Source organism: Euwallacea similis, chromosome 12 (genome assembly GCF_039881205.1).
Source record: "Euwallacea similis isolate ESF13 chromosome 12, ESF131.1, whole genome shotgun sequence".
NCBI lineage: Eukaryota > Metazoa > Arthropoda > Insecta > Coleoptera > Curculionidae > Euwallacea > Euwallacea similis.
Genome location: NC_089620.1, coordinates 1935580 through 1963344, shown reverse-complemented (window position 1 = coordinate 1963344; position 27765 = coordinate 1935580). Strand labels below are relative to the sequence as shown.

Below are 27765 nucleotides of genomic sequence, written 5' to 3'. Positions count from 1 at the left end.
CCTGCAGTCCGGACCAATCTTTCCCAGACGATGGTTAAACTGTCTGCTTGAAAAAGTCCGTGCATATTCAACAGCAACCAGATTTCGTCGATTTTTTTAACTTGATTTAGCCGAGTTATCATTAGTCTTAGGGAAACAATATAAAGATGTAATACCTTGTCCTAAAGTTACTTTTTTTAATGGCCCTTTTTTGGTTGAGGAAAATCTTCTAAAGACACCCGGTCTGTTGTCCTGTCGACTGAGTAGTGTAGGATTTCCCTACAGCTCTTATCCACTAGAAGTCCCGAAATTTCTGTTCAAACCTGCGACGACCCGAAACTGTCCTGGGGGCTAAAAACGTCGGACTCGATAAGATATGAATTCAGTGGGTCTGCTTTACTACTGTCGAATTGTTGAATTAATGTTGCTCCATAGGAGAAGACATTTTGAATTTCTTCCTTTCCTTCTCTTTGACCATGGTAGAAATGGCACTGCTGCATCGGTCCTAGTTGATTTTGTTTCGAGCAAAGATTCCTGTGTTAAGTCGCTCGTGCATGCGTCCAGTCCTTCCCTTTGGTCGTCAAAATCCGGACACTGGAAATCGCAAAGTTCTGTGGAGTCGATGACTTGTATTCCGACTCAGTTCTCCCCATTCCCTCCTCCGGAACTCCCTGAAGCTTCCGTGACCGCTAAGAGTCTGAGTTAAGTAATAATTCAGACGCTTATGCTTACGCGCAGTCTAGATTTCCAAATCCAGGATTGATCCATCGGCCCTAGTCTTTTAGACTCGTCCATCGTTCCTGCCATTTCCGAATGGTCGTTGTTCTGGCCGTGCTCCTGTTTGACTCAGTTATCTGTGTAAAAAAGTTGAGATGCCTTCTTTCTTCTAGGAGGTCGATGGGGGGAGTGCCCGCTAGTACTTACACTGCTTCGAAGGACACGGTGCGATACGCACCTATGACTCGTAACAGTACTTTCCTTCGCACGCTTAGCTTCATATGTGGGTACTTTTGATCCTCCTCATCCATCCCCATATTGGGACAGAGTAAAGGAGCATCGACTGTATCACCCCTTAGAATAGTGGCCTCTTCTGGGTGGATGGACTATCGATCGCGAGCATAATCCTTTGGAGTTTTTTAGCGTTCTAAGAATCGTCGACTGATGTAAATTATTATCGAGTGCGAGCTGCCTGGTGCTAGTATGGGGTTAACGCTAAAAAAGGAAAAATGGCGTCCATACAAAGTGCGTCTGGTTTAAGAGTAGTCTTTGGTACTGATATGTTTAGACGTAAATTTCTCGATAACTACTGGATTTCGGTATAGGACATGGTATATTAAACACTTAAAATTCGATGTAGAATCCAAAAATGAAATAAAAAATAGGGGTTTCCGTTTGAAAAAATGAAGTTGATGGCTATAACTCGTTTTTGGGCCACCCTGTATGCATGACTTTACCATCAGAAAAACCGCAAGGAAAAATAAAAATCCACGTGTCCGAGCGTTTTTCCAAAAACCACACCGCTGAATTTTAAATGAATTTATTCCATACATATGCATCACACTGTATATGTCGGGGAGCGAAAGAGATGGAGCAACCCGCTCAGTGCAAGATATCTACTATCGCCATCTGTTGATAGCGTTTTAAACATGTTGTAATAGATTCGCCATCGCCCATCTACGGTCTACAGGTCTTGTATCAAATTTTATAAAAATATGTCGGAGTGAGAATGAAATTTTTGCCGCCGCTGATTAGTTGAAAAGATCAAGAAGCTATGGTGATTGATCCAAAAATTGATTCCCACTTCACACTCCTATAGAATAATGTTCCAGGTCCTTGACTCTACAGGAACGTACTAGAGTGAGAATGAAACGCATCTTCGGCGCCACGAGACATGCTGCAAATGTTGCGGAAGTAGAGCGCGACGGCGATAACTCCATGCTGATTAATTAATATCTTCGCAAGGTTCGGCAAAGATATTCCTAGATTTTAGCGTATAACAGTTAATAAAGATCTTTACAAAAAAAAAACGTCTTTTCCGAATTTCTATTTTAATGGGTAAATCCGCAAAAACTTAATAAAATGACAATCGACATCGATTCGAGATTTCCAGTTCTGATTCAAGTTACACGTTAAATGACCAGTTGGCAACACTGCGGTAAAGTTTTATTTTGTGAATGATGGTGGAGGTGGTGAAGTGAAGAGAAGAGGAAAGAAAAGGAAAGGAAATTTTTAGTAAAATGGCCGCCATGTTATGGGAAAGTGTATTGTTCTTGTCAAAGTGATGAATTTTTCTATGTTTTAAGCTTAGAAAATGGAAGAAACGAAAGTTATTTATCACATTGATGATGAGGAAACTCCTTATTTAGTGAAAATTCCCATATCGCCAGATAAAGTGACTTTGGCGGACTTTAAAAATGTGCTCAATAGGCCTAATTATAAGTTTTTCTTCAAGTCAATGGACGATGATTTTGGGTAAATATCTCATGTAAACTTTAGAAAATGTTTTTTTGCGTCTCGTAAACCTTGAACATATATTGTAAGATATGAAATAATTTAAATATTCTGCTGTTTCCATTTCCACTCTGGATTCCATTGAGTATTTAGATGTAAACAATCATTACTTTTCACAGATATACCTGCGTTAAATATTTCAATTCATGACAAACTAAAGATCTATCAAAGTCACTGCAAAGTAAAACATTTTGGCCAAGTGTTGCCATATTCCAAGTTGGTTTAATAATAATAATAACAACAATAATAATAAAGCATATGCAGTTCCTGTGTGTTATGCTTAAGCTGGATTTATTTACACTGCAAAATTCATATCTGAATCAATGTGTTCACTGCCAGTAACATTTGACAGATGTAGTTATTCGATTCTATCATGTTAAAATATCTCATAAATTACTACTTTGGTTTTTTGTACTTTTTGAAAAGAATTGGTGATTATGTCTGGTCATCTCAAGTTTTTGTGACATACATTTCTGATCTCTTCCTTAGTTCTAATTGTATCCCAACTGTTATTTCCACAACAATCTGGCAATTTTGGGGGAATAGTAGAAGCAAGACAATTGTATCATTTCATTTGTGATGGGTGGAAAAAACTTTCCTCAGAAATTATCTATTCAATTCTTTGGCTTTGATAGTAAAACTGATCCAATAAATGACTAATCTTGCAATATAAATCATACATGTCTGATCTCTTGCATATAACAATAAACTGTCACAAAACAATCAGCTGGAACGCACATAGTTTTTGAAATATTTTTGAATGATAATTTCAGTACCAATTTTACATTTATCTTAAAACCTTAGATATCAAAAACATTGTAGTGACACCATTTATATCACATTAACAGTTATATTAAATAGCAACATGTTACTATTTAAGTGATTTTACAACTCATACCATCATTTCAGAGGTAACAATAGTTGGCACAATCATAAGGCACACTTGTATGAAAAAGACAACATATTTTTAAACAATTTTGATAGGTTCTTGTCATAAGAGGGTATCAACTGCTTCTGAATTCAACATCACATTGTCAATCTATAGGGATCTCATATGAATATCAAGTTTTGAAAAATCCCCTGCAGTGAGAGAACTAAAGTAAGAGGAGATTGCAGCTTGCACCAATAATTTTTCCTTTAAAATCAAGCTGTGGACACCTATTAGATTTTAATATGTCTTTTAAACTCTGAGAAAACTTTAAAACCCATCAGCTTTGGACAATGTTATTCATCAAAAATTCAAATAGAATTTGACTTATCGCCTCTAAAAACCTCACAATATGAGATTTTGCTTAAACACAGTCACTATAAAAGAAATAATTTCAAATTGTTTTATGTCCCATTTGGGGACACACTGTATAAGCATTTAATTTGGTAGTTTTATTACTGAAAATCACTGTCCAATAGACAATAATGAATTCTGTATTATCAAGGAATCATAAAATTTTTTCAATTGTGTTTAAAATGACCTACCTATATTTTTTACTATTTTTGAGGTGATTAAACATTATAATATTTGTTTCAGTGTTGTCAAAGAAGAAATTATAGAAGACACTGCCCATCTTCCCTGTTTCAATGGCAGAGTTGTTAGTTGGGTAAATATCTATGAAATTAGTTACTTTACATTATTGCTTTTAATATAAGGCAAATTCAAATTGGGGGTATTTTACATCTATGTGAGAGAGAACTTCTGAACCATTCTGTTAAATGAATTTAATATTGAAATTGTTATTTAAGTTATTGGGATTTAATTATAGGTCAGTGCAATAAATAGTTAGCAATAAATTTAGAGGTGAATATTTACAGTTGGTATCAGCAGATGGATCAAATCAATCTGATGGCGGTTCCCAGTGCACAGACAGCGTTTCCCATGCAGGGGAACCACGATTACCTCCTCAAGCTCCTGAGTCAGTTTGCACTGATACAGAATCTATTATAAGCTCTAGGCAGGGTAGAAGACATCATAAGTACTCATCTAGAATTAATGGCCATCTTCCAAGGTAAATATACATTTATGACTGTTAATTAGCGTCTTTTAAACCGTTTTAAACCAAACTTCTGTGATATTTATCATTTTTTTTAATATGAGATATATCTCCGATTTAATTTCACAATGCAAATGCAAGTGACTCAAGGCCAATAAATCACTAAAATCAAGTTTAGGGTAAGTCCACGAGAGGTAGGCCACTTGGGGTCGATAATTGAATCCCTCTATCGCGACATGTTACTTATTTTTTTAACTATGGGTAATTGTTTGTTATCGAATTATTATTAATCAATACCCATATCTCCGCTATTGATGAACTTGGATTACACAATATTATTTATTCTTGTAACATTTGATGAAAGCATTCAGTGTATGAAATTTGATTTGAGACGCTTTAACAGGCTTACATTTACTTAATTTCAGTATATTTAAAACAGTAGTAGGTTACTATAAAGATATAAATCCCATGATCATTTCGAAATACCAATGCGCACAACACTATTATATTAATGTTGAAATAAGTTATATGAGTTGCGAAGTCTTTATCTGTAAAGCAAAAGAAAATACTTGGCAGTAATAATTGTAAATATCGACAAAATGTCGTGTAAATAATAACATGCGGTCAATTAAAACCGACCTTTAGTTAGCATTGGAAATGCAACTACATGTCTAAATTCACATTGCAATAATTCTCATTCTATTTGTACTTCTTGAAAGCAGGTACCTGCATTCATAATTCAGTTAACAAATGGGGCCAGTAACAACAATGGTTGCTATAGTTCTGCAGATACAGGGCGCAGCTTGAACATGCTCAAACGTATGTCAAGGGATATTTTATAGTGTTAAATTGGTACATCTGCAGTTTCAGCGTGTTAACTTAAAAATTATTTTAAAAATATAATTATTTTTTATTATAAAAAAACATTGAATAAATGATAACAGTGTGTTGTTTGAGAGTCTGTAGCGTCGCCCTTAACTGTGTGTTATAGAATGTGCACGCTATTTTGTACATACCCTGTTTTCCTCCATGATTTTTCTAAAACCTGATGTTAATGTTCAAAATTAGGGTGTATGAGACTGCTTCAATAGTGAGCTCAGATATTGAAACCACAAGCTTCCAATCTGAAACAACCGGAAGGCATACTGCTCTTTCAGAATGTTCGAGTGTAAGCCGCCTTCAAGTTGCTGGTCGTAAAAGGCCTCAAAGACGACGAAAGCAACGACTTCAGGTAGGATCGAATGAAAATTATTAAGCGGTAATTTGGTAAATGGATATTTATCCTATATTTTCTCGGCATTTTTAATAGTTGTGTAACTGATTGATGAAGATTATTATACATATTTACTTCCAGGCAATGTCTCGAACGAGCTCTTACTCAAGTATAACAGACTCTACAATGTCTCTCAACATAATCACTGTAACACTTAATATGGACACTGTGAATTTTCTTGGCATATCTATAGTAGGACAAAGTAATAAAGGTGGGGATGGAGGTATTTATGTAGGATCTATAATGAAGGGGTAAGGTTCTGCAGACCGTTTAGTATTATGAAGAAAAACTATTTCTTTATTTTAGGGGAGCAGTAGCATTAGATGGCAGAATAGAGCCTGGTGATATGATTCTCCAGGTAAATGATGTTAATTTTGAAAACATGTCTAACGACGAGGCTGTTAAAGTGTTGAGGGAAGTGGTTCAAAAACCAGGGTATGTCCCAATGTAAATGTAAAACATTTTGAATCAAAGCTAAGTGATTATATTATATTGTATTTAGACCCATAAAGCTTGTGGTGGCAAAGTGTTGGGATCCAAACCCCAAAGGATACTTCACCATACCCAGAACTGAGCCGGTGAGACCCATAGATCCTGGTATGTTTTGAAACCGCAAATGTTATAGGAAAGTGATTTATTTGTGGTTTTAAAGGGGCTTGGGTGGCTCATACGGCAGCTGTAAGGGGCGATCCCGTGGCTAGGCCGCCGAGCAGCTCCACAGTTTCAAGCGCTTCAATCGCAAGCACAATCCCAGCCAATGAACGTGAGTGTCTCCTAGGTTCTGGTAGGTATTTGGCACTGCGTCGCGTTGGTTCAGCACACATGTATTTATGTTTTTTATCTTATCATTTCCATTTGTTTTGTTGCCGGCTTTACAAAAAATATATAATCGAGTTGGAAAGTAACTATATAGTTTCTTGCAGATTTAGCCGAGCCGCTGACCATAAATTCGCCAATGTCGGAAATAGTACAAGCCATGCAACGACCAGACAGCGGTTTGGAAATTCGGGACCGAATGTGGCTCAAAATTACTATTCCCAACGCATTCATCGGAACGGACATGATTGACTGGTTGCTGACACATGTGGAAGGTTTCCAAGAGAGGAGAGACGCTCGGAAATACGCTTCGAATTTGCTGAAAGCCGGTTTTATCCGACACACTGTGAATAAGATCACTTTTTCTGAACAGGTATTAGTCGAAATATAATTCGTACATTTTCTAAATTGGCGGCAAATGAAATGGACCATACGAACTTTTTTTCTGATTTCAAAGTGGAATCTTTTGGCAGCGAGGCAACAAAAAGTTTTTATTTTCGACATCGATTAGTGGAATCCTTTGGGAATACATTCTATAAGACACGCGGTATTTAATAATTTTAACTAACATATTGCATGTCGCATTGCTTTTGCATCTTTCGATTATGACAGAAACTACAACTAGGAAATGTCTGAAAATTTGACATTATATGAAAATTTTCACTTCTATGAAGTGGTTTGTATAACACCCTTTATAAAAGTTTGTTGTTAATACCTAATGTCGTATTTGTACGGATGTCGGAATAATGAGGGATGTATTTCGAAACTTTCTTGGTAAAAATTAATTAAATTTCATGGGTATGTATCTGTGATACATATTTTAAACCAACCGGTCTATAAAGATATTTAGTGGCTATGTGTTCAATGATTTCACGCAATAGATTCCACTAATTAATGTCTAAATTGAAATTTTTTCTGGTATATTGTGGTCAAGCTATTTTATTTTGAAGTGATTTATCTGCTTCGTTTGGTCAGATGTTTATTTGTACCACATCCTAAATAATTATTTACATTTTTGGGAATTTCAGTGTTATTACATTTTCGGCGATCTTTGTTCGGCCATGAGCAATCTGAAACTCCAAGGAGATACGGACAGTGTCGGCCCACTGCCTAACGTCCCAAATTATATGCCGTACAGTGGCACCTACAACCCGTTGGAATATATGCCCATGCCATTTTATAGTGAAAACACAGTCTACGGTTACAATAAGGAGGAGAGCGTGCTTAGTGGCAGCGGTAAGTCTGTTGTTTCATGTTGTTTGGTGGTAGATGAGACCAAAAAAAATTTTTATCGTCGTTTAGGGTGTCGCTGATTATTTGTAATGTTTATATGTTCATACAGAGTCTTTTAGGCGTGCCCACTATTGCTCTTGCTGCTAAATGGAAAAAAAGTTGCCGCGTTTGCCATATTGCTATCTTGGTAACATAAGAAATTATACCAATGACGGTTAATTAAATGAGATAAAAGTTGTCTTTTCTCAAGACCACTGAAAATACACTCACAGTGTTGCCAAATGAGCATTGGTTCCACGACCTATCAATATTAACCCTTATTTTTAAATGCGGACATAAATTTTTTTCGATTTTTGAAATCTACTTTTATTCTCTAGCCAATGATATTAGATGCTCTTTTTAAACGTTTTGTGTCATGAGTGTATCTTCAAATTTTCGAAGTAGGAATCTATGTATTTATATATATGTATATAGGTTTATATACAGTGTGGAAGTTTTAGATAGAATAGTCCATATAACTAAGATGCCAAACAAACATATGCGGCCAAAATTCTCGGAAACGTCAATTTTTATTTTTTCTTGTGGATTTTTTTAATGGTAAATTCATGTGTACAGGGTAGTCCAAAAATCAGGAATGACCACCAACTTTGTTTTTTCAAATGGAAGCGCCTATTTTTTATTTAATTTTTGAAATCTACGCAAAATTCTAAGTGTGCCATGTACCATGTCTTATACCTAAACGCAATAGGTCTCGCAAAATTTACGATAGAACATACCAAAAACTAAAACTTTTGATTTCTTTTAAAATTTATTTGGTCCTGAAAAGGACCGATTATTTAGCCGAACTATCTAGCATCTTAGTTATATGGACTGTTCCATCCAAAACTTCCACACTGTATATAATGGCATTTTTTTCACATGTTACCCACCTCGCAACTCATTTCACAACGCTGTTTCATATATAGCAATAGTGGATAGACCAGAAATAATACCTCGTATATGTAATTCCAAGTTTTAAAAATTTCGGCTCGCCATTGAATGCAGATGTTTTTCCCTTGTATAAATAATGAGCAGTAACAGTTGACAAATAATTTTTGACAAATCAGTGAGTTAAGAAATTCAGCTAACGTCAAATTTCATTAGGAATGTGTTAAAGACTGTGTAACACATTTCTTTAATGTACGTTGTCTACGTATACAAAATAATTAATTTATGGCATGCATAATTTAGTAAAACTCGAGATCGAATTCGACAAATTGGCTGCTATTACCTGATGCTTATTTCGAAATTTTAGATTATTGTACTATTTGCCGCAATATGAGAATTTGTATGTATTTTTTAAGGTACTGTTTAGAGCCGATCCGGGGGCGTATATGAATTTTTTTCTGGTACTTTGTCGCAAAAAGTTTGTTCGTTTTACTATATGTTTACTATTTACGGCAATACGACAAACGCAATAGGTATTTCGAAGCAGGAAAAGACTACCGACCGGTGACAAGCGGCATGTAGCACTTTTTCCCGCTGCCGAGATAACAGTAATGAAGTCATGAAATGTTTTACTTTCACCTATTGTGTCAAGTAAACAGGCATTTTAGTGACGGTTGGAGAAAAACTAATCTTCAACGATCTACTACTATCCCTGTTCAATGTACATTTGGCTACAGCAACTATATTAATGCACTACCGCGAACATATATAGAAAAATATTAATGCTCCACCCCCATATACATATGTACAGGGTTGGTCCGGTATATTTAGACAACCCCTACTGCTTTTATTATATTACAAAAAAGAAAAACTTTATATACTAAAGTTGTAGGGTTTATCCTAAATGGCCAGAAAATGTTACATAACACAACAGATGAATATTGCAAAGTAAGAAAAGGACACAAACATATTCATGGTAACTGCGATTTGGAAAAACAATATAAATACCACAAAAACGGCTAAACCAAATATCAACATGTTGTATATTTTTTAAAAGAACATAAAGGCTTATTCAATTTTTATAAAATATGCAAGGTGTTCTATAATAAATTTACCGTCTTTGTGTCCTTTTTTAACTTTGCAATATTCATCTGTTGTGTTATATAACATTTTTTTTAAAGATAAACCCTACAACTTTAGTATTTAAAGTTTTTCTTTTTTTATAATAAAAGCAATAGGCGCTGTCTAAATATACGGACCAACCCTGTACAGGGTCTCCTGAAATTAGCGTAAAATATTTTGACTAGACATTCCGAAATCTTTCTGCAAGTTTATGGACGGTGTAAAATGTGGTACATACTAAACTGACTTAAAGACAGTAAAAGTTTTCTGGATTCAAATTAAATGAAAATTACACTTTTACATTCTATGAGTATATCTCAGTAAAAAGTTGTTGGCGGATGTGTGTTGGTGCGATCTTTTTTGACGTAGAAAACGCTGTAATTTTGGAACACCCCATACTGTGTGTCAAATATGTATACTTCAAATCAGGCTATTTTTACAACACTCATCATATTTGTTTGAAATTAGAAGGAAAGATGAAATATGTTGTGAACTTTTATGCTAATATGTGAAAATTTTCTGAATAAATAAAGTAGTGCCTTTGTAGTTCAATTAGTAAAGCGACACTCCAGAAAGCTGTTGTAAATTCAGCCCAAGATGGGGGACTTTTTCTATAAGTTTAATCATTGACTATTAAACATTTCGCACGTTATTTTTATTATATTGTATCACTATTTAATGTATACAAGGCAATTCCGCAGTCAGATATTCGAAATGAACATTTCACATATTTTACTTCAAATCTTGTTTCTGCTATATGCAATGGGAACTTGTCTATTTTTTAAATAAATCTAGAACGCTTATTTATGTGAGGAAAGGAGGTACTCCAAACAGCAGCTCTTTTATCGCAATATTTCAGGTGTAATAAATATTTACGTTATTTACTACGTAAGAGAACCCGCACTATTAAATGAAGACGCTGTAGTAGGTAGCGGCGTAGTAACGTGCTGCACTGGCAGACTGAAATCTGAACGCTTGTGATTGGTAACTGATGCTCAACGCTTGACACTTGTTTGACTGATGTAATGATTATTGAAATTGCCAGCTGTCAAGTCGTCAAACGCGTGCAACAACCCATATAAAATAGAAATTAAACATGATTTTAGTTTACTATTCAATGACGTCATCGAGTTTTTCGAAATTGCTAGTTTTCCTTATTATCCTTTCTTATATATTTGCTTGTATACAGGGTGGTTAGTATTAATCCTATATACGGGATTTGTAAAAATAGCTCCATATTTTCTTTCTTATTTTCACTAATATGTGGTTGTAAACAATATAGTAAACACACATCGCAATGGAAAGTGTTTCTTTTCTATCAACAGCAACTCCCAGCACTAAGCGCCTCCGACGCTTGTTTTATTATTATTATTAAAAAGAATTGTTTAACATTTGACCCTGGATGTGTATCTACTGTTAATATTCACATCTTAACTTAATGTAAAAACTTCATGACAATAAAATTTTGCCATATTTTGGGACCTCGTTGGGTTGTTACATCAATTATATAAACCTACTGATTGAGAAATAGTGATGGAAAAATACCTTTCCTTTGTACGAAAATATGTTTCTTTCAATATCACATTGAACTGAGATATCCAGTGTTCTGTGCTTATAACGTGCCCGTTAAGCGACACTTTAAACTAGTAGAATATTAGGTATGTAGAAACGAAGTACAGGAATAAAATCAGAATAGGTAACTCTATTTGTTTCAGATGTGCTTCTTATTCAATCCTCTTAATATTGACGAAGGCATAAACTCCCAATCTGAAGAATTGAACAATGTGGGATAAATAATGATAACGAGTTTCGATAGTACCTCGACATACAGGGTGTCTCTTTAACGATAGGGATTTCGAGACAGTATACATAGTTCGTTGTTTTTTTTTTCAATTGAGCTATAGCCAAATGACCTAATAGATCATTTATTAATGTAATTCAGGTTAATTCAGGTTAGTTTTTTACTGCTAAATTAACCTATTTGATTAACGTTAGCTAGTTTTATCGGTTACTGATTTGCATTCAAAAATTAAAGTAAAACCTTTAATATTTTGCAAAATAACAACTAATTAAAGCACAGAATGGAAGAGATACTTAAATGTTCAAAATGACCTCCTTCAGCATTAACTTACAGTACAGTATGTCGTAAAGTATGTCACGCAATGCCCTTTATACAGTGTGTGTTACCTTTTAATGTGTTAAATGGGATTTGACGTGTTAAAATTTTAATTTCAAGTCTTCTGCTAGCGTAACAGCAGCTATGGACCTTATTGATTTGGAACTACTAAATTTGCGCCAATAATTTGTTTGAGTTAAAAGATTTGCATAAAGTCCTAAGTGTAGCAAAGTTATTAATAATTTTTTTCAATTTTTATTGAAACATTCGATTTTACTAATTATTTCGCGATTCTATTAATTGGATTTAAGACCAATTTGTCCAAACTGTCGTTGGTACTTTATCAGAACTACGAATTATCCGCACATTATTTTGCTGTACTATTACGTGGCCAGTCCGAATACTTGGCATTTCAATTCCGCTTATGTGATAACATGTAATCTGCATCGAGCGCACCATCCTATCGGTCTTTGCTACGGCCATTACACGATCATGCAAAGTACCGTTGGGCTGTGAGATACCAAAAATGTTGAATGTGCATGAAAAAATTCTTTTTATTTTATTAACAACTCTGATAAAAGATAAAAACTGTGCACACCATGAGAGTTACTCCCTGGGTGATATAGCCCAATTTTATACGCTAATAATGTAGGCGACTAATTCTAGATATTTTCCTGAGGCAGGGGTCCAATCACGATTAATTTGTCATTTCTAATTTAGTGCAGGAGATTTGTCCCGATGGGCATATTTTAATAGAAAAAAAGCTAACATTGGATTAAAATTTGTGAGAAGTCAAAACTTATGTTGTACGTTAAAAAACGCACGGTATAGGTCATTTTGGTTAATACCATTTGAAAAAAAAAACAAAGTGCATTGCATAGTAAACACCCTATATGTGACTATTGTATCCTCCACTGCGACCTGAAGTTTATTGTGGCCATGTAACCCTATAATATTAACCATTATATTAAACTAACAGCTATCTGTTAGTAAACTGGTGCTAGTTCCTATTAAGAATGTCTACAATTACCTCCTACGAAAATATTAATATATTGACAAACCCCCTTGAGCCATTTTGCCTAGTTTGCATTGTATTTTTTTGTTACATAGGCCTTTGCACCAGTTTATTTTTGCATAACAATTATATTATTTTAATACTCACTAATAGTTTTGTTAACTAATGCTGATAAAAATTGAGTAACGCTAGTTTTGTTTAAAAAAATATTTTTACAACACTACCTTTTATCAGCATTACTTTTGTTTCATATCATATTTTAATTTTTATGTTAAACATCTTGCTCCTTAAATTAATATCCGTCTAATACAGTACGTAGTTTGCACAGTACTATAAACTATGTATTCAAGGTAATCCACATTTTTGCAGCAGAATTTTAATCACATATTCTATGTTCAATAATAATATTAGTTGGCCGCATAAACTATATTCCAAAAATCTTTCGTTACCAACATACTTAAACTGTCTGCTACTGCCATTAAACTTCCAGATTTGTTTAAGGTTTTATTTAATCATTTCTTTAGTTTTTGAGATATTAAATTGAAATTTCATACGTACATACATTACTTAGCAATCTGCACCAGTATAATCTACAAACTAACGTAAAAATACGCATGATAGTGCCCTTCCGGCGGTTAAGCTCCATTTTTTCATCCCAAAATGTTCTGTGGCGTCTCATTGATTATCCACAGCATTCAATTTCCATTCCTTGTTTAATTTATAGTGTGTCCCTGAATAAATGAAACGACTCTTATTCAAGATAAAATATTCTTGATTTTATTGATTTGTTTGGGTTCAGTTCTGCTTGGATCAAGACTAATTTCTAATATATTTTCGGTATTGAAAAATCAGATATGAGTTGTTTACCCCTGAATACGCACACAAAGTGCTTCTTTAAGGCCTAACAGTAAAGTGTGTGAATTCACCGCTGGAGCCAGGGCAGAGCATACTAAACTGACTCTAATATCGCCGGAATGGTTCGTGTAATATTTAATTACATACAATTTACAGTGGCGGCAAAAAGTATTTGTAAACCACGGATATCTGTGTTTCCAAATTCAGATGATTGAAGTTACATACAATGTGTGTATCAACACTTGATATATCATTAAATATACTAATAAATTTTATTATCTTTATCAATAAGAATTTTTTACAAATTGTATATACTTGAGTAGCATCAAATTCATTAAAAATATCTAGAAAAAAATTATTTGCACATTTCAACTATTTCTAAATATAAAGGTTTAGAATCGTTTAGTATTTAGTAAAAAGTTCGTTTCAATTTATAATTGCTTATAAATGTTTTAATATCAACTGGACAAGATTTTTTTTAATGCAATTTCGGTCAATTATTTCCCATTCGTTAACTAATGTTCTTAAGATGATCATATCCAATAATTTCATGTGTTCTTACTTCCTGATTCAGATGGTGCAATAAGTCTGCCAACGTTAAATGTCAACTATTTCTTTGTTTTTTGATCTGTGCATTTGGGATCGTTGTTCTGCTAGAATATGTTATTGTTGTAGATCCCTATTTTGTCAGCACGTCCCCTTAAGTTATAGCGTAGCATAGTTATATGTATTTATAATCTGTCGCATTCAAATCACCATCGATACCAACCAGTTTTCCCACACCATAGTGAGAAGGCAACCCCATATCATCACATGTCCTCCACGACACTTGAACACTGAAACTCTTGATATTTTGGTTTTTTAATTCCATAGTAAGTCACCTCCAGATTGATCTTTTACCATCAGATCCAAACAAGTCTGGAAAAATGACGTTTTCCCATAAACCTGGCAGTTTGCTAATCCCTTGCAAAGACCAGGCGATTCTTACGATTAATTCTACTCACTTTCCGAGGACTTTTATCACGAAGGCCTTACGAATTCAAAGAATTACGCACTGTTTTTTTACTAACCCAGATTCCAGAAGTAGATTGGAAAATAGTAGCTAGGGTTGATGTGCTTATTGTAGGATCTTCAAAAGCTTCTTTTTTTTATTTTTCGCCACATTTTCGAATTGAGTTTACATGGACGTTGTTTGCGAATCTTGTTTCCTGTTTTATCTCGTTCTTCATATCTTATACCTTTTGATGATGTATCTGATACTCAAAGAATTCAATCCGAGGTGGACAGTAATTTTTTTTTTCGCGATAAATTTTTTTCCCATTTCGTAACAAAATCGCGTTAGACTTTGTATCGACTCTTATCTTTGTTGTTTTTGCCATGTTTCAAACAAAACTAGTCCAGACTTGCCGTAATAGTACAAAATATCTTGACCATAATGTAGGATGAAAGAAAAAAGTCCTTTAAATAAACTAATAAATAGCATAGTAATTCGAGCCAATAAATGTGCAGATACTTTTTTCTAAGCGTTTCTAATTAATTTGATTTGTTTCAGAAATAATATGTAAACATTTCTCTTTGATAAAGGTAATACAGTTTATTAGTATACTTTTTATAGATATATCACGTATTGATATAAAATTTCCATCACCTGAATCTAAAAACAAAGAAAACCATGGTGTGCAAATACTTTTTGCCTTCACTGTATCTTGTTCCGTAACAATATCAACCAGAGACCTTCGAGAAATTTTAATATAACGAAATTCATAGAACACAATATTTATCAGTTTACGATATAAACAAAAAATTGCAAAATTAATGGGTGCTAGCAACGGGACGTAGCGCTAAAATCGAGACACCTTTAACGAGGCTTCATCCAATGAGGGGCCCCAGTAGCACAAGTTCAAACTGCTACTAACTTTTTGGTTGGATTTGGTTAATTTGCAACTAAAATAATACCATTAAAAACTGTTGGTAATAATTGCATCAGTAATGGGGATGTTCTATTCAGATTCATCAATAATTCATTCGAATCTATGGGGATTATCGAATGTACAGGATTTGTTAAATTAAAGCAAATGTGCAATTTAATGTTTAATGAATCTTTCTACAGGTAACCGTGAGAAAAATGACTGGTTCAAATGTAGTTTATTGCGAGCAAATGCTGCAAAAGAAAAAATTTCTTCGGTGTTCGGACTCGGAGACTCAAATAAAAAAAAGGTGGAATCTGTGTCAAAATAGTCGAGAAATCGCATATATTGAATCACAGTTATGAAAATTTAACGGTATGGATTATCAGTGGTGTACTACAGAAAAGTCTAGATGAGCAAAAAGGATCTGATCACTAGAAGCGTACCACCCTACACATTTTAACCAGAGTTTGTAGATTATAATCCTGTGGATTAGAAAGAGTAATGTGTGTAAAATTTAATATCATGTGTGCTGGCAATGAAGTTTTTTTTAGAGTGTATTTGTAGTTTACATGGCAAACTAGAATTATTCTTCAACATAGAACGTGTGATCAAAATTCCGTTACAAAAAGGCGGACCACCCTGTATACACGTTCCAGAATATTTTAGTAATTTGTAGTTCCTGTTTTAAACAAAGTGTTCATATTTAACGTTCCCGTGTGCCATTGTTTCTAACATTCTATTTTATTTTAATCCTAAGTTTTAGCGACCTTCCTTTACGGTAAGATACCTATTTTGCATGCGTTATTTTATTTTAATACCAATAGTTTTGTTCATGTTGTAAATAAAAATCCTTTTTTCATTGTGTTTTTTGTATGCATTTTATTCTTTTAATACGTTTCATTTGCGTTAAATGACAAGCAAGTGCAGTTTAAAAAATGTTTATTTTAATTTTTGGAATTAACCTCTTAGACACCAGTAGCCGTTGTTGTTGCGATGGAATTGCACACCATTCTGAGTTAAAACTAACTGAGAATAACATTCACCCTTTATTAAGGGCTCGGACGAACCCTCTTTAAACACTTTCTCTTTATTATTAAATATGTTTATAATTTTTAAGACAGTAACACTCGATTCAACAAGTGGGATTGCAAAACGTTTAAATACCACTTTTGATTTCGAGGAGAGTGTATCCAAAGTTTTCAGAAAATCATTCTGAAAATAAGGAAAATTGTGGGAAGTTTAATTGTAATTGGTACCATTGAACAGTGGCTGCGTAGCTGGCCAGGATATTTTTTCCTCAAATTAGCACCTGAATTGGAAATTCATACTTGCCGACATAAATTTATCAAGCCAGTTTTATTTTTGTGTGATGAATTTGTTAAAATTTTGTAAAACTGTCCGATATCATTGAGTCATGTTAATATGTAACCATTCACCTAATTAAGGCAGCTATTCCTTATGAATTGACCCAACAATGCCAGTTTTAACACCAATAAGCAATTTTTACAAATTAGATATTGTCTAATTTTTATTGAGAATTTCAACAACTTTTATATCAAATGTGACCAAATTAACTTCGAAAGGAAGACATACACGCAATTTCATTGCCAGACAATCTCTATGCTAGTGAAACGTATGATCAACTTTATGTGGCAATTCAGGTGTTGTAGATGCTAATCAACTCCGATAAATAATGATTTTTCCGGAAAAAGAACTCGCCCTTATCAGTGGATTATTGAACAATGGCCCAGGAGAAGAGGTTTAAACATTCAGATGCATGAAGTACTAAATTTAATTTACTTAAACTGCCTTCTCATGGATACCTCGTTCATTTATTTTATCTAATTTAAGGCGAGGAAGTGAAAGCTGATTTAATATGATCCATTATGGTAAGTGGTGTTCATGTTATTTAGATCAAAAAACTCTGGTTGGACAGACAACGCGCTCTAATCTAAGAGATAAATTTACCAATATTACGGTGGGTGTAACGTATGTAATAATTAGCCTCATAACTACACTGGAGATCTTTCACCCACACACCACCTGCGTATAAAATGATGGGTGCGCTTGATGGGGATGGTTTTTCCCTCATAATATCAGAACAAGCACTTACCCATAAAAGTAAGAATTTAGGAGGTTTCTTGTTTTACAGAGGTTTGGCACCAATAGAGCTCAAAATTATGAACTTCGAAGAGGCAAATTTCCATTGCCAGCCATTTACCTTCATGTTAAGTGATATGAACTTTAGTTAGATTGCTATCAGCAAAGCTACAGCTCAACACTAAAGAACGTCTAATATTAGGTTTGGTTAAATCAAGAGTTTTCCCACTAGTAGCTTTGAAATACACCATATTAGGTGTGTTGAATGACCACAAAATACATATTCTCACTTTATTTTTCAAAAAACAGTTGGATAGCAAGTTAGCAATGGCACGCATATAGCTTATTATTTACCTAGGGAACTAATATCTATATATACATATATATTATTGTTTTATTTATGGTTGCCATGGAAATTAATGTTAAATTGAACGCCACCGCTGATGTGACTATAGACACGTTGTGTTATTTTTCAGATCAAATTTATCCTTAATTTAGTTAAGTTTGCTGTAACTAACAAATTTGCTACTGGAAGAAGTCGTGCATACATCGCGATTGTGAAACACTTCTCTGGCCTGAACGTTGTTTTCTTTTAAATGTTAGTCGATTTTGTTAGCAATAATTGATGTCATTATTTTACATAGCGTTGGCGGACAGGTAATTGGTCTGATCTCAGGCATGAGCTTCAATCGACTCCTACATCCCAGTAAGATTTTGCTTGGGTGGTGCGTTATCTAATTTTATTTCAAACGCTGCGTGAGGTCTAACATTACAGTGCGTAATACAATAATGTTAGAATGTCGCTGAGTAACCTTTCTGGAGTAATTACGGATGTATAATTCGAAAAATTGCAGTTGTTTTCACAACTTTCCTCTTACTTAAACATTCTTCTCATACTATGACCATAACGGGCAGTCGTTTGACCCTAAATACAATTTGAAACATTGCAATCTTTATTCTAAATGTGCTACTGCAAGATGAATGGAATCAATTGTACACTGGCAGATTTCGATAAATATTTAATTGCGTTCGACTGAGTTAAAATGACAATTTTCGAAACATAAATCGTTTGTAAATTAGTGAATAGCATGAAATAAAATAATATGTAATACACGTCCATTAGGTGTTGTTAAAGTACTCGTTGATATTTTCCTCATGCCGCATCGTTCGTAAAAAACTCGTTCTATAACAAGTTACCTGCTGGACTTGTGACGTAAATAACTTTGGTTCAAAAGCATAAAATATTTTATACCTGAATTTTATGCATTTTTTAAATATTATAGCAAAAATCTAAAGTATCTAGTTGTGAAAGTTGCAAGTTACTTCTTAAATAGGAGTTACTAGAATCTAATTGCCATGTTAATTTTTTTCTCTTTTACATGAGGAACATCTCTTCGTTCTCCAAAAAGTGATTCATGGTAACTAGAATTTACGCACCATCAAGCCCCTTGATATGCTTACTGCATACTGCATATATTAACTGAAAATCTGCCAGCCGCCCAATCCTTATTACACTTCAAAATATACAGTTTTCGCAATCCTGAGCTCGATTTTTATGAAACGAGTTATGACACAACAGTTGTTATTGCCTAGTTCCGTAAACATGCGGTATTTTTAAATCCTCTGCATTTTGGGACTCGCCCTGTATTTTATTTCTCCCATAGGATATAGTTAGATCAATGGATCTTTGTGTGCACTCGTACAATGGGAGAATTTAATATGCGCGTCGCTTTAATATTTCTTTTCTATCCTGCATCAATACTGAATATACGAACGGAGCTGAAACGTACTTATTATAGATTTAAGACATACGTCTCAGTTGTGAACTCGTGCATAATAGAAATGGCTATAAGGACAGCATGTATTGAGCCTACTATACTATGTCGAACGTCACATTTTTAATACATTAGTGCCGTAATCTAGTCGACCGTACAACAATTATTGTTTGCAAAGTATACTCGAAAAAAATGACAACTGAAAATCTGTCAAAAAATTGCCCTTACAGCAAGTTAGATAGCGACCATCCCGTATATTTGTTTAAGGAAGTTGAGCAGGCAGTAACACTGACCGATTTGAGTTAGCGAACTATTTCAGTTTTCACATCCACACACTATTTTATTTTCGTCGTAATCAGGGTGCAGCAGCGTTGTGCTGTTTAAATTCCTCAGCCACGCCCCATGTTCCAATTTAACATTAAAGTCAGTAGCTATCATATGTACATAAGTGTACCCTTGTTGCAGGTGGCAGTTCGAACTCGGACCCGTTAAAAGACAATGTGGGCGGTCACAGCAGCGCTAGTGACTCCGATCTTACTTCACTGGGACCAAGATCGGTCCAGGTTCAGGGGGGAGGGAACGGGAACGGCAGCAGCAACGGTTCGGAGCGGAGTAGCGGAACCCAAGTTGCGGCGGGCGGAAAAGATATAGCCGGTAGTAGACAGTCTTTTAAAATAGCTATGGGAAACCCGTGTGAGATGTTTGTCGATGTGATGTAGACGTAGTCGTTTGACGCTATTTTTCGGGTGTTTTAGCCCTGCTTTGTGTAAGGTTGATTGTGAAGCCGTGCATATCATTTTGAATTTTAGGTTCACTGGTTTTACAGTTTTTTGACTGCACTTTGATCATAATAGGAGTAGTCATTAAACATAGCATCTTCGTCATCGAAATCTAACGTACCGATCCAAAGTTTATGTGTAAGAAAGTAAGAAATCTGTATTATTAGAAAATCATAAAGTGTCCAAAGAAGTTTGGGGATGGAAAAACGGACTTTGACCACCGAAACATGTAGTGTACGTAAAAAGTTTCGGCGTGACATCTCAAAAGTTGAGGCAGCTGTGGAATGAAATTTTGAAAAATCTGAAATTTTGACACCCTGTATTTCGATAACAAAGCATTTTTGGAATACAATTGTATAGCAAAGTGGCATTATTTTTGAACGTATAATTCGAGCCCCCTGTGTGAACGTAGGTTCGAAAAAGATTCGTTACTGAGATCCAGGATGTTAAATTTTCAGATTTTAAAAGATTTTGTGGCATTCGATTTCTCAACATATTTGGGCCAAATTCTCGCATATGTATATATTGATTTGACTAATGTAATTATGTAGGCCCTAAAGAGTAAGCTTCTGGTGACAATTTGGAAATTGAAAGCCTGTAGGAGCTATGGAATAAAAGACGGATTTTTTAAAACCATGACACCTTGTAATTGAGTATGTAGATTTTGCAAATCCATGGTTAGAGAAAATTTTCGTAATACTTTTAACCTAATATTGGAGCCCATTCGGGCACCTGTGTAGCCTTTAGTACTGAATAATTAATAGGTTATAAACAGATTAATTTTTCCAAAAGTGTTAATAATTATTTAAATTTCTAATGCCATAAATATTTAGGAGCGAGGGCCAAAGCACTGTAAAGGGTTTAGCGCTTGCATCTAGGCATTTGAGCAGTACCATTATTTCCTATTTATAGAACGACAGGAGGTTCAAAGAAATTCAAAATTGCCAATTTCTCGTTGGATACTGAATAATACCCATAATTTTTTATTCATCTCCTTGCATCTTTTAACTTAATTTCATAAAAATTGTTAGAAAAATATTATCTATTTCTTTGCATTATTTTGAAAATATTTTTTTAGGCTAGGCATGATATTCCAGAACCTATTTTGTCAAATGTGCAGTAATATATAAGTAAAACAGTTTTTAAAATTGCTATAAATAATGTGATTATAGTTATGTGAATAATTTTTGTATAATATATTTTAAATCCATCACCATCAACACTTTTGTGTACAAGGTATTTCTTAAGCAGGCGATACAAATTTATTGGATATTCTTTGTGTCAAAATAAAGAAAAAGTTCTTATAAACTTATGTTCCAATACGCTTCATTTCCGAAATACAGGATATTGAATTAAAAAAAGAAAAGGTTTTTACGTTATACTAAAAAGTTTATACTGTTTTAATTAATTAATTTTGACTCATTATTTATAATTTTATAGGGTGTCTTTTGGACATATCAGAGATCATCCAAAAAATTCAGGGCAGACTCACAGGGCAAGTTCGTTGGATTTTTATGGACATTCGCCAACACGCAATATTTCTTACAATTTCCATACCTATTTCAATTAATCCTACCGAAAATACAGTTTTACCCTTGAGTTTTTTCGTATTTCGTTTTGGCCATTAAAATAAAATTTTTTTACAGATCTCTAGATAATAAAAAATGCATTTCAAAAAATTGGAAAAAAAATGGATGTAATGCTTCAAAATTTACAAAAATTGTTCAAAACGACTACCACCAACTAGAATACTCGAATCCAATCTTTTTCCAGGTGCCTGACGAAGTCTTTCAAAGACACCAGGATTTTTTTCAACACTGCATTTCAGAAATTGACCCAAGGAATATCTCTTTAAATGTATGTCGCATGTTTAGAGAACACCCTGTATGACATTAAAAATAATGTTGATTTTCACATATATTTTAACAAATACATCGAAAAACATGTGTATATTATTATCTATTATTATTTTAAAAACTAATAAGACATTTATATTATCCTATTTTTATGTCATAGGCAAATATATACATACAGGGTGGTTCAACAGCATGTTCAAGTAAAATTTCTTGGTTATTATGGGACCTAGAAAGCAATGTGTTTCATTATACGACACTCAAAATAAGTATTTACTAGTTAGTTAACTGTATTGAAAATACAACTTGCGTCTAAGGGCACGAGAAAATATACCTTCCCCGTAGCGCGCGGAAAATTTCCGCTTTATAAACTATAGCAACCTTTATCGGTATTTTTCGCAGTTTGCACGGATAGGTAACGTTACATTTTTCTTATCAGTTTCTTATCGTTTTCACATCTGCCTCTCGGAACTTCAAAATTTATATAAATATCTAAAGATATTCTTTAGGTCCGTCTTCAGAGTACGAGTGATTTATATAAGACAAAGAAAAGCTGGTATATCACTGTATAAACGATATTACTGTTTATTCATTTGAAAAGATAAGTAATGAACCTTTCTGCTTTATACAGGATGTCGCACATACGTAGATTCTATTGCTGCCATAAATGTAAATAGCAAGACAAATTAAAACATCAGAATTATCATATTTTTCAAATAATTCAATTCGAAATATTGCTTATCATTTTTAGAGTTTTATAATGAAAAGTTACATGGTTTTTTATTTGGTTAATGGAAAAATTAATGGAAAAATACCATTTTTCGAACTTGTAATGAAATATATTATAATACAAAAGTTGTAGTGGCAGTAGACACAAAATAAAATTATTGATAAATGAACACAATGGGAACCTTCTGACCAACCTAGTACACTTATCAATAATTTTGTTGTATGCTCCTAGCCAGTCACTGCAACTTTTATATTAGTTTTTTTTTCTAAGTCGTATAACAATCGAAAAATTCAACTTAAACGTACTGGCCGACCACCCTTTATATAAAAAGATACGGTATTAAAGTAGAAACTCCAGCATGATGCATGTTTTATTTTTATAAATAATAAATTGTTTATCTTTACGCTCTTTAGTTTCATTTGTCGGGGACGTTTTTCCTTTTTTTTTTGTTGCTTTTCGGCATGCGAAATGCCTGCGATTTGTCTTCAGCTTCAACTTTTTTGTTTTAAACAAATGTAGATAATTTGTGTTATTTCTCAAAGTCGCTGATATTTTATTGTGTGCACAATTACTTTTCTTTTGTTTCCAAGCCTGCACTTTTGATTTGTTTCAATTAATCATTGTTTCTGTTTGATTTGTTCACTAATTTGTTATTTTATTGCAGTTTTAAGTTACCTCTAAGCGCATTTTCTCCTCACACTATATTTTGCAAATGCGAAATTTTTACCTTTAAGGTAAGTTTAGCGTATTTAGTTTCTGATATTTTAGACATTCATTCACGCATGTGCGAAGCATTTTGCATTGGTAGTAACGTTATTTAACAAGACATTTTTTTTAGATCAGATGGGACTCGTGAGTTACCAGTTTACTCAAACGTAAAGAAATCTTAACGGAAGAAACTATAATTAACGATCGACTGCAAGTATACCGAAAACAAAATCATTTTTGAAGAATATTTAAGGCTTAAGTATATATTTTAATCGTTAAATGTACAGGTATTTCACGGTAGCTTAGGAACGAAACTGAACTAGAATTAAGTGGAACAAGAATTAGATTAGTATTTTATAACGTAATTTATTGCTGTCTAGTTTAATAGGCCTTTGTAACAGCGTTTTTTCTTTCATTACGTGCCATAGGACGTTCTCTATGGCTTTTTTTAAAATCATTTTTTAATTATTATTTCGTTACACCATACTATTTACATTTAATATACCTTAAAATGAATATGATGACAGACCGTGAAGTTAAAAACTGCTGCGCACTACAGGATGTTCCATAATAGTATGTCAAAAATTTAGAGGATTAATCTGTGGATGATTTTAAGGAAAATAGTTCATATGAACATGGGTCCATTTTCTCCCTCTGTCTGAAATATAGGGTGATAATTTTTTTAATATATTATCGCCCACTTTTTGAAAAATCCTTGGTGTATTTGTTATTGCGTTAAAAGAATGAATTATGCGATTTCTCAGTCGCAGATTGTTGCGTTTTAATTTTCCCACGAAAACGGTTAATGTTATGAAAAATATTCAAGAGACCTTCTTTGTCATAGAAATATGGAGCATTTAGAAAATTTTTTTTTTAACCAATGGCGTATCATCTTTTCCGTTTGAAATGTTCAGGGTCGCATCAATGGGGATGTCACCGATGAAATTAAAGACATTGTTTTCCCGTTAAAACATGTGTCGCTATACTTATTTTAGGCCTTCAATTTTCATAAACATATTTAATTCCCAAACGGACCTATTAGGAAGAAAAATGTTATCATTGAATTTTGACATGTTATCATGAAACACCCTGTATATATATTTTCCATCATAGTATAAACACAAGTTTCCAAATTCTCCATTATATTTAGCGAAGTTCATACTGTCATGTGTTTATATTTTGACGTGATTATCAAATTTCTTCATAAACACGGGTCCCACCTAGACGGTTAGACGGATAGTGTTTTGGTATGATTTCATAAACCTTTTTTTAAATGATAAGTGGTGTAACGAAAAATGTTGAACGATACACGGCCAATACGCAAATAACGAATTTGGGTTGAATATAAATCTCTGCTGCGTCTCGGTTTACAAATTTCAATTCTATGCGTTATTTACCTGTTATTGGTAGTGTAAAGTTGATAAGTATAACGTAAATTTAAGATTTTTTAATACCACTGCCAATATATTAGGCGCTTTTTTAAGTTTAACATTTTAACATTCGGCCTTTTTTAGTTTATCTTCAAACAATATGAGGCAGCTATTTTGTTGTAAAGTATGCGGTGTTTCAAAGAATGGTAATAACCCCTTTTTTTTTATTGCACAATTTAGAGCAAAATGTTAAATACAAAAGCTGCAGCTATTATGCAAATTGGTATTTTAATCACGCACCCCTGTTTTCATCCGTTTGGTCAAAAAGGACGAACATTTTAGTTTTTAATAATATGGTGTTGCATACTTGTGAGCTTTTGTGAGCTTTAACCTAAAATAAAATATAGGGAGCTCCATTAAAAAAAAATGTGATCTGTTTCCAATTTATGGAATATATTGTATAAACAAAAACAAATTTCTGTAAATCTTCGTGTAAATAGCTAAAACTTTTGTATTTAACATTTTACTCTAAAATGAGAAATAAAAAAATGGGTCACCATTTGGATAAAACATCCTGTACTCCCAGGGACAAGAACCTAAGCTATACCAAAAGAAATTTAGGATTTTTTACTTTTTATTATCATACAGAGCTGACTTATAAAGGAAACAAACTCTAGAATGTCAGCTTTCTTATTTGGTTATTCATATTGCTTAGCGTATAGGTCAATTATGTTAGACATGTCAACAGAAATAATTGAAGCTGAGACTTGGCGTCTGTGACGATGATGAGAAATTTTTCAAAATGAGAAAATGGTAAAATTGTCGTGAATATACAGTGTGTCCAACGTAAGCATGCACTTTACAGGAATTATATTAGATGGTCATTTTTGCCCCTCTATAAGATAGTATAATTAGATTTTGTAATACTAATTCTCTCTCGACATTATAGTATTGTTGTCAATATCTGTCAATGCATCTTTAGCTTGGATACAGTGTACTCACATCCATCATTCATTGGAGAACTTGACCTAATACAAATTACGTCTCGTGTTATTTCGCCATTAATATTATTATTTTGTGATATCGATTCTTAGTTGCAATTTTTAAAATTAATTAGTTAGAGTTATACAGAGTGGCCCCTACCTAGTGAGCCAAACTACATTGACATAGTCTTTCCAAAAAATATTACGATTTGACTACATTTGTTTTATCGTCAACCAAGCGTCGAAGTTAAAATTATTTTTTTCAAATTCTACCTATTGCTCTGACTAACTGGACAGATAAAGTTATTATTGTCATCTACGTCGTAATAGTTTCCATGGGGTCAGCTATAGGCAGAATTGAAAAAATAACTGGACTTTTAATATCCTAGATATCAGCAACTGCTAACTTTTGTATTAGACGAATTTAATTGAATCATAACATTTAGTAAAAAGAATATGTAGACGAAGATTGGCCCATTAGATAGGGACCACTCTCTATATTATTAAATATAATGGAAATACAGGGTGATACGTTCGATTTCTCTGTTCTCTCGAAGGATCACTACTCTGATGTGAAGCATTACCAAGAAATGGTTTCGAATGAATTACTCTGTTAAAACATAATATATGTATTATTTAAAGCATTTATTAGAATTAGTAGAGATACATAAAACGCTATAAGAACAGGGTAATTTTGTTTTTGCGACTGCGACACACATGTTCTAAACTGTGAATGTACAAGTACTTACAGATTTATTAATGCATGAATAGTACCTATTCAAACGCAAAATGGTCAAACCAGAGTATCGAAGACGACAATGTGGTAATAGTCTTAGTATCTTCGCGAGAGCACTTCAATATTTTAAATTCCCCCTTAAAACATGAACTTTTGAACACGTAATTCGGCACATTACAAAAATACATGCAAATGAGCGTGAAAGGATGTCGAAAATTGAATGTACAGGGTGGCACCTTTTCGATGAATTTATGAGATATAGGCAGAATGGTAGTAGGTAAATGAAATATGACTGCACATCTCAGATCCGAGTGAAATTTTATGGTGTCCTTGTTTCACGGCTAACTTGTTACATCTTTGATATTTACGGCGTTTTTGAAAAATCTTCCATTTGGACATTGCGCCATATCTCGGAAGTCATAAAAGATAGAGCAAATGGCGCTATTTTAGAAATTTTAAGTAACAATTCCGTAGCCAATCCAATTTTTCTATCGCTAGCGGTTTTTCAGTTCAGATATAAAGTTATGATATTTTTTAAATGGCACACCCTGTATATTATTTATTCATTTGATAGGTATCTTTTAGCTGATTTGAGTGATATGACTTTTTGATATGTTTATCATTAATAGTTTATGAAAAATTACTTTAAAAAATATTTTTCTTATCTGTAGCAATGAGTTAAAAAGAACCGACCCTTGAGACTGTCTGTCCTAAATCTAATGGGCAATATGCTATTTCTAATGCGTTGTCTCTTAAGGGAAATCGGACCCGAAAATGACCGGTCAGATTTCATTTGCCTGTTACCCTTTTCCCTGGCCCCGATTAAATCCGTCGAAATTGCGCCGACCTGTACATAGCCGATCTTAGTTGTTATTTAAGATAGAGATTTGAAAGTTATAGCATCAATATGACATACTTCTGCTAAAATTTTGATATCAAATGAAGAGAGAAGAGAAATAACAGGGAATGTCACACTCTCGTTGTTGTGC

General features: G+C 33.6%; 1 protein-coding gene across 8 annotated transcripts; it reads left to right on the top strand.

Moving 5' to 3' along the window:
• Positions 1-2144: 2144 nt before the first annotated feature.
• On the top strand, positions 2145-24161 carry dsh (Segment polarity protein dishevelled). 8 transcript variants are annotated; one of them, XR_010752437.1, is made up of 13 exons: positions 2145-2451; positions 4016-4085; positions 4297-4490; positions 5544-5706; positions 5830-5999; positions 6055-6195; positions 6251-6345; positions 6401-6532; positions 6672-6937; positions 7593-7800; positions 20083-20271; positions 23644-23713; positions 23823-24161. XR_010752437.1 is itself a non-coding variant. In XM_066395944.1 (12 exons), exons 1-12 carry the CDS (start codon positions 2291-2293, stop codon positions 23867-23869), a joined length of 1836 nt encoding a protein of 611 aa, XP_066252041.1. In that variant the 5' UTR covers positions 2145-2290; the 3' UTR covers positions 23870-24160. The 8 variants fall into 8 exon arrangements, 6 of the variants coding, with proteins under 6 accessions (XP_066252041.1, XP_066252043.1, XP_066252042.1 ...); XR_010752435.1 differs by having other exon boundaries at positions 23818-24161; XM_066395944.1 differs by lacking the exon at positions 23644-23713 and having other exon boundaries at positions 23823-24160.
• Positions 24162-27765: the final 3604 nt, after the last annotated feature.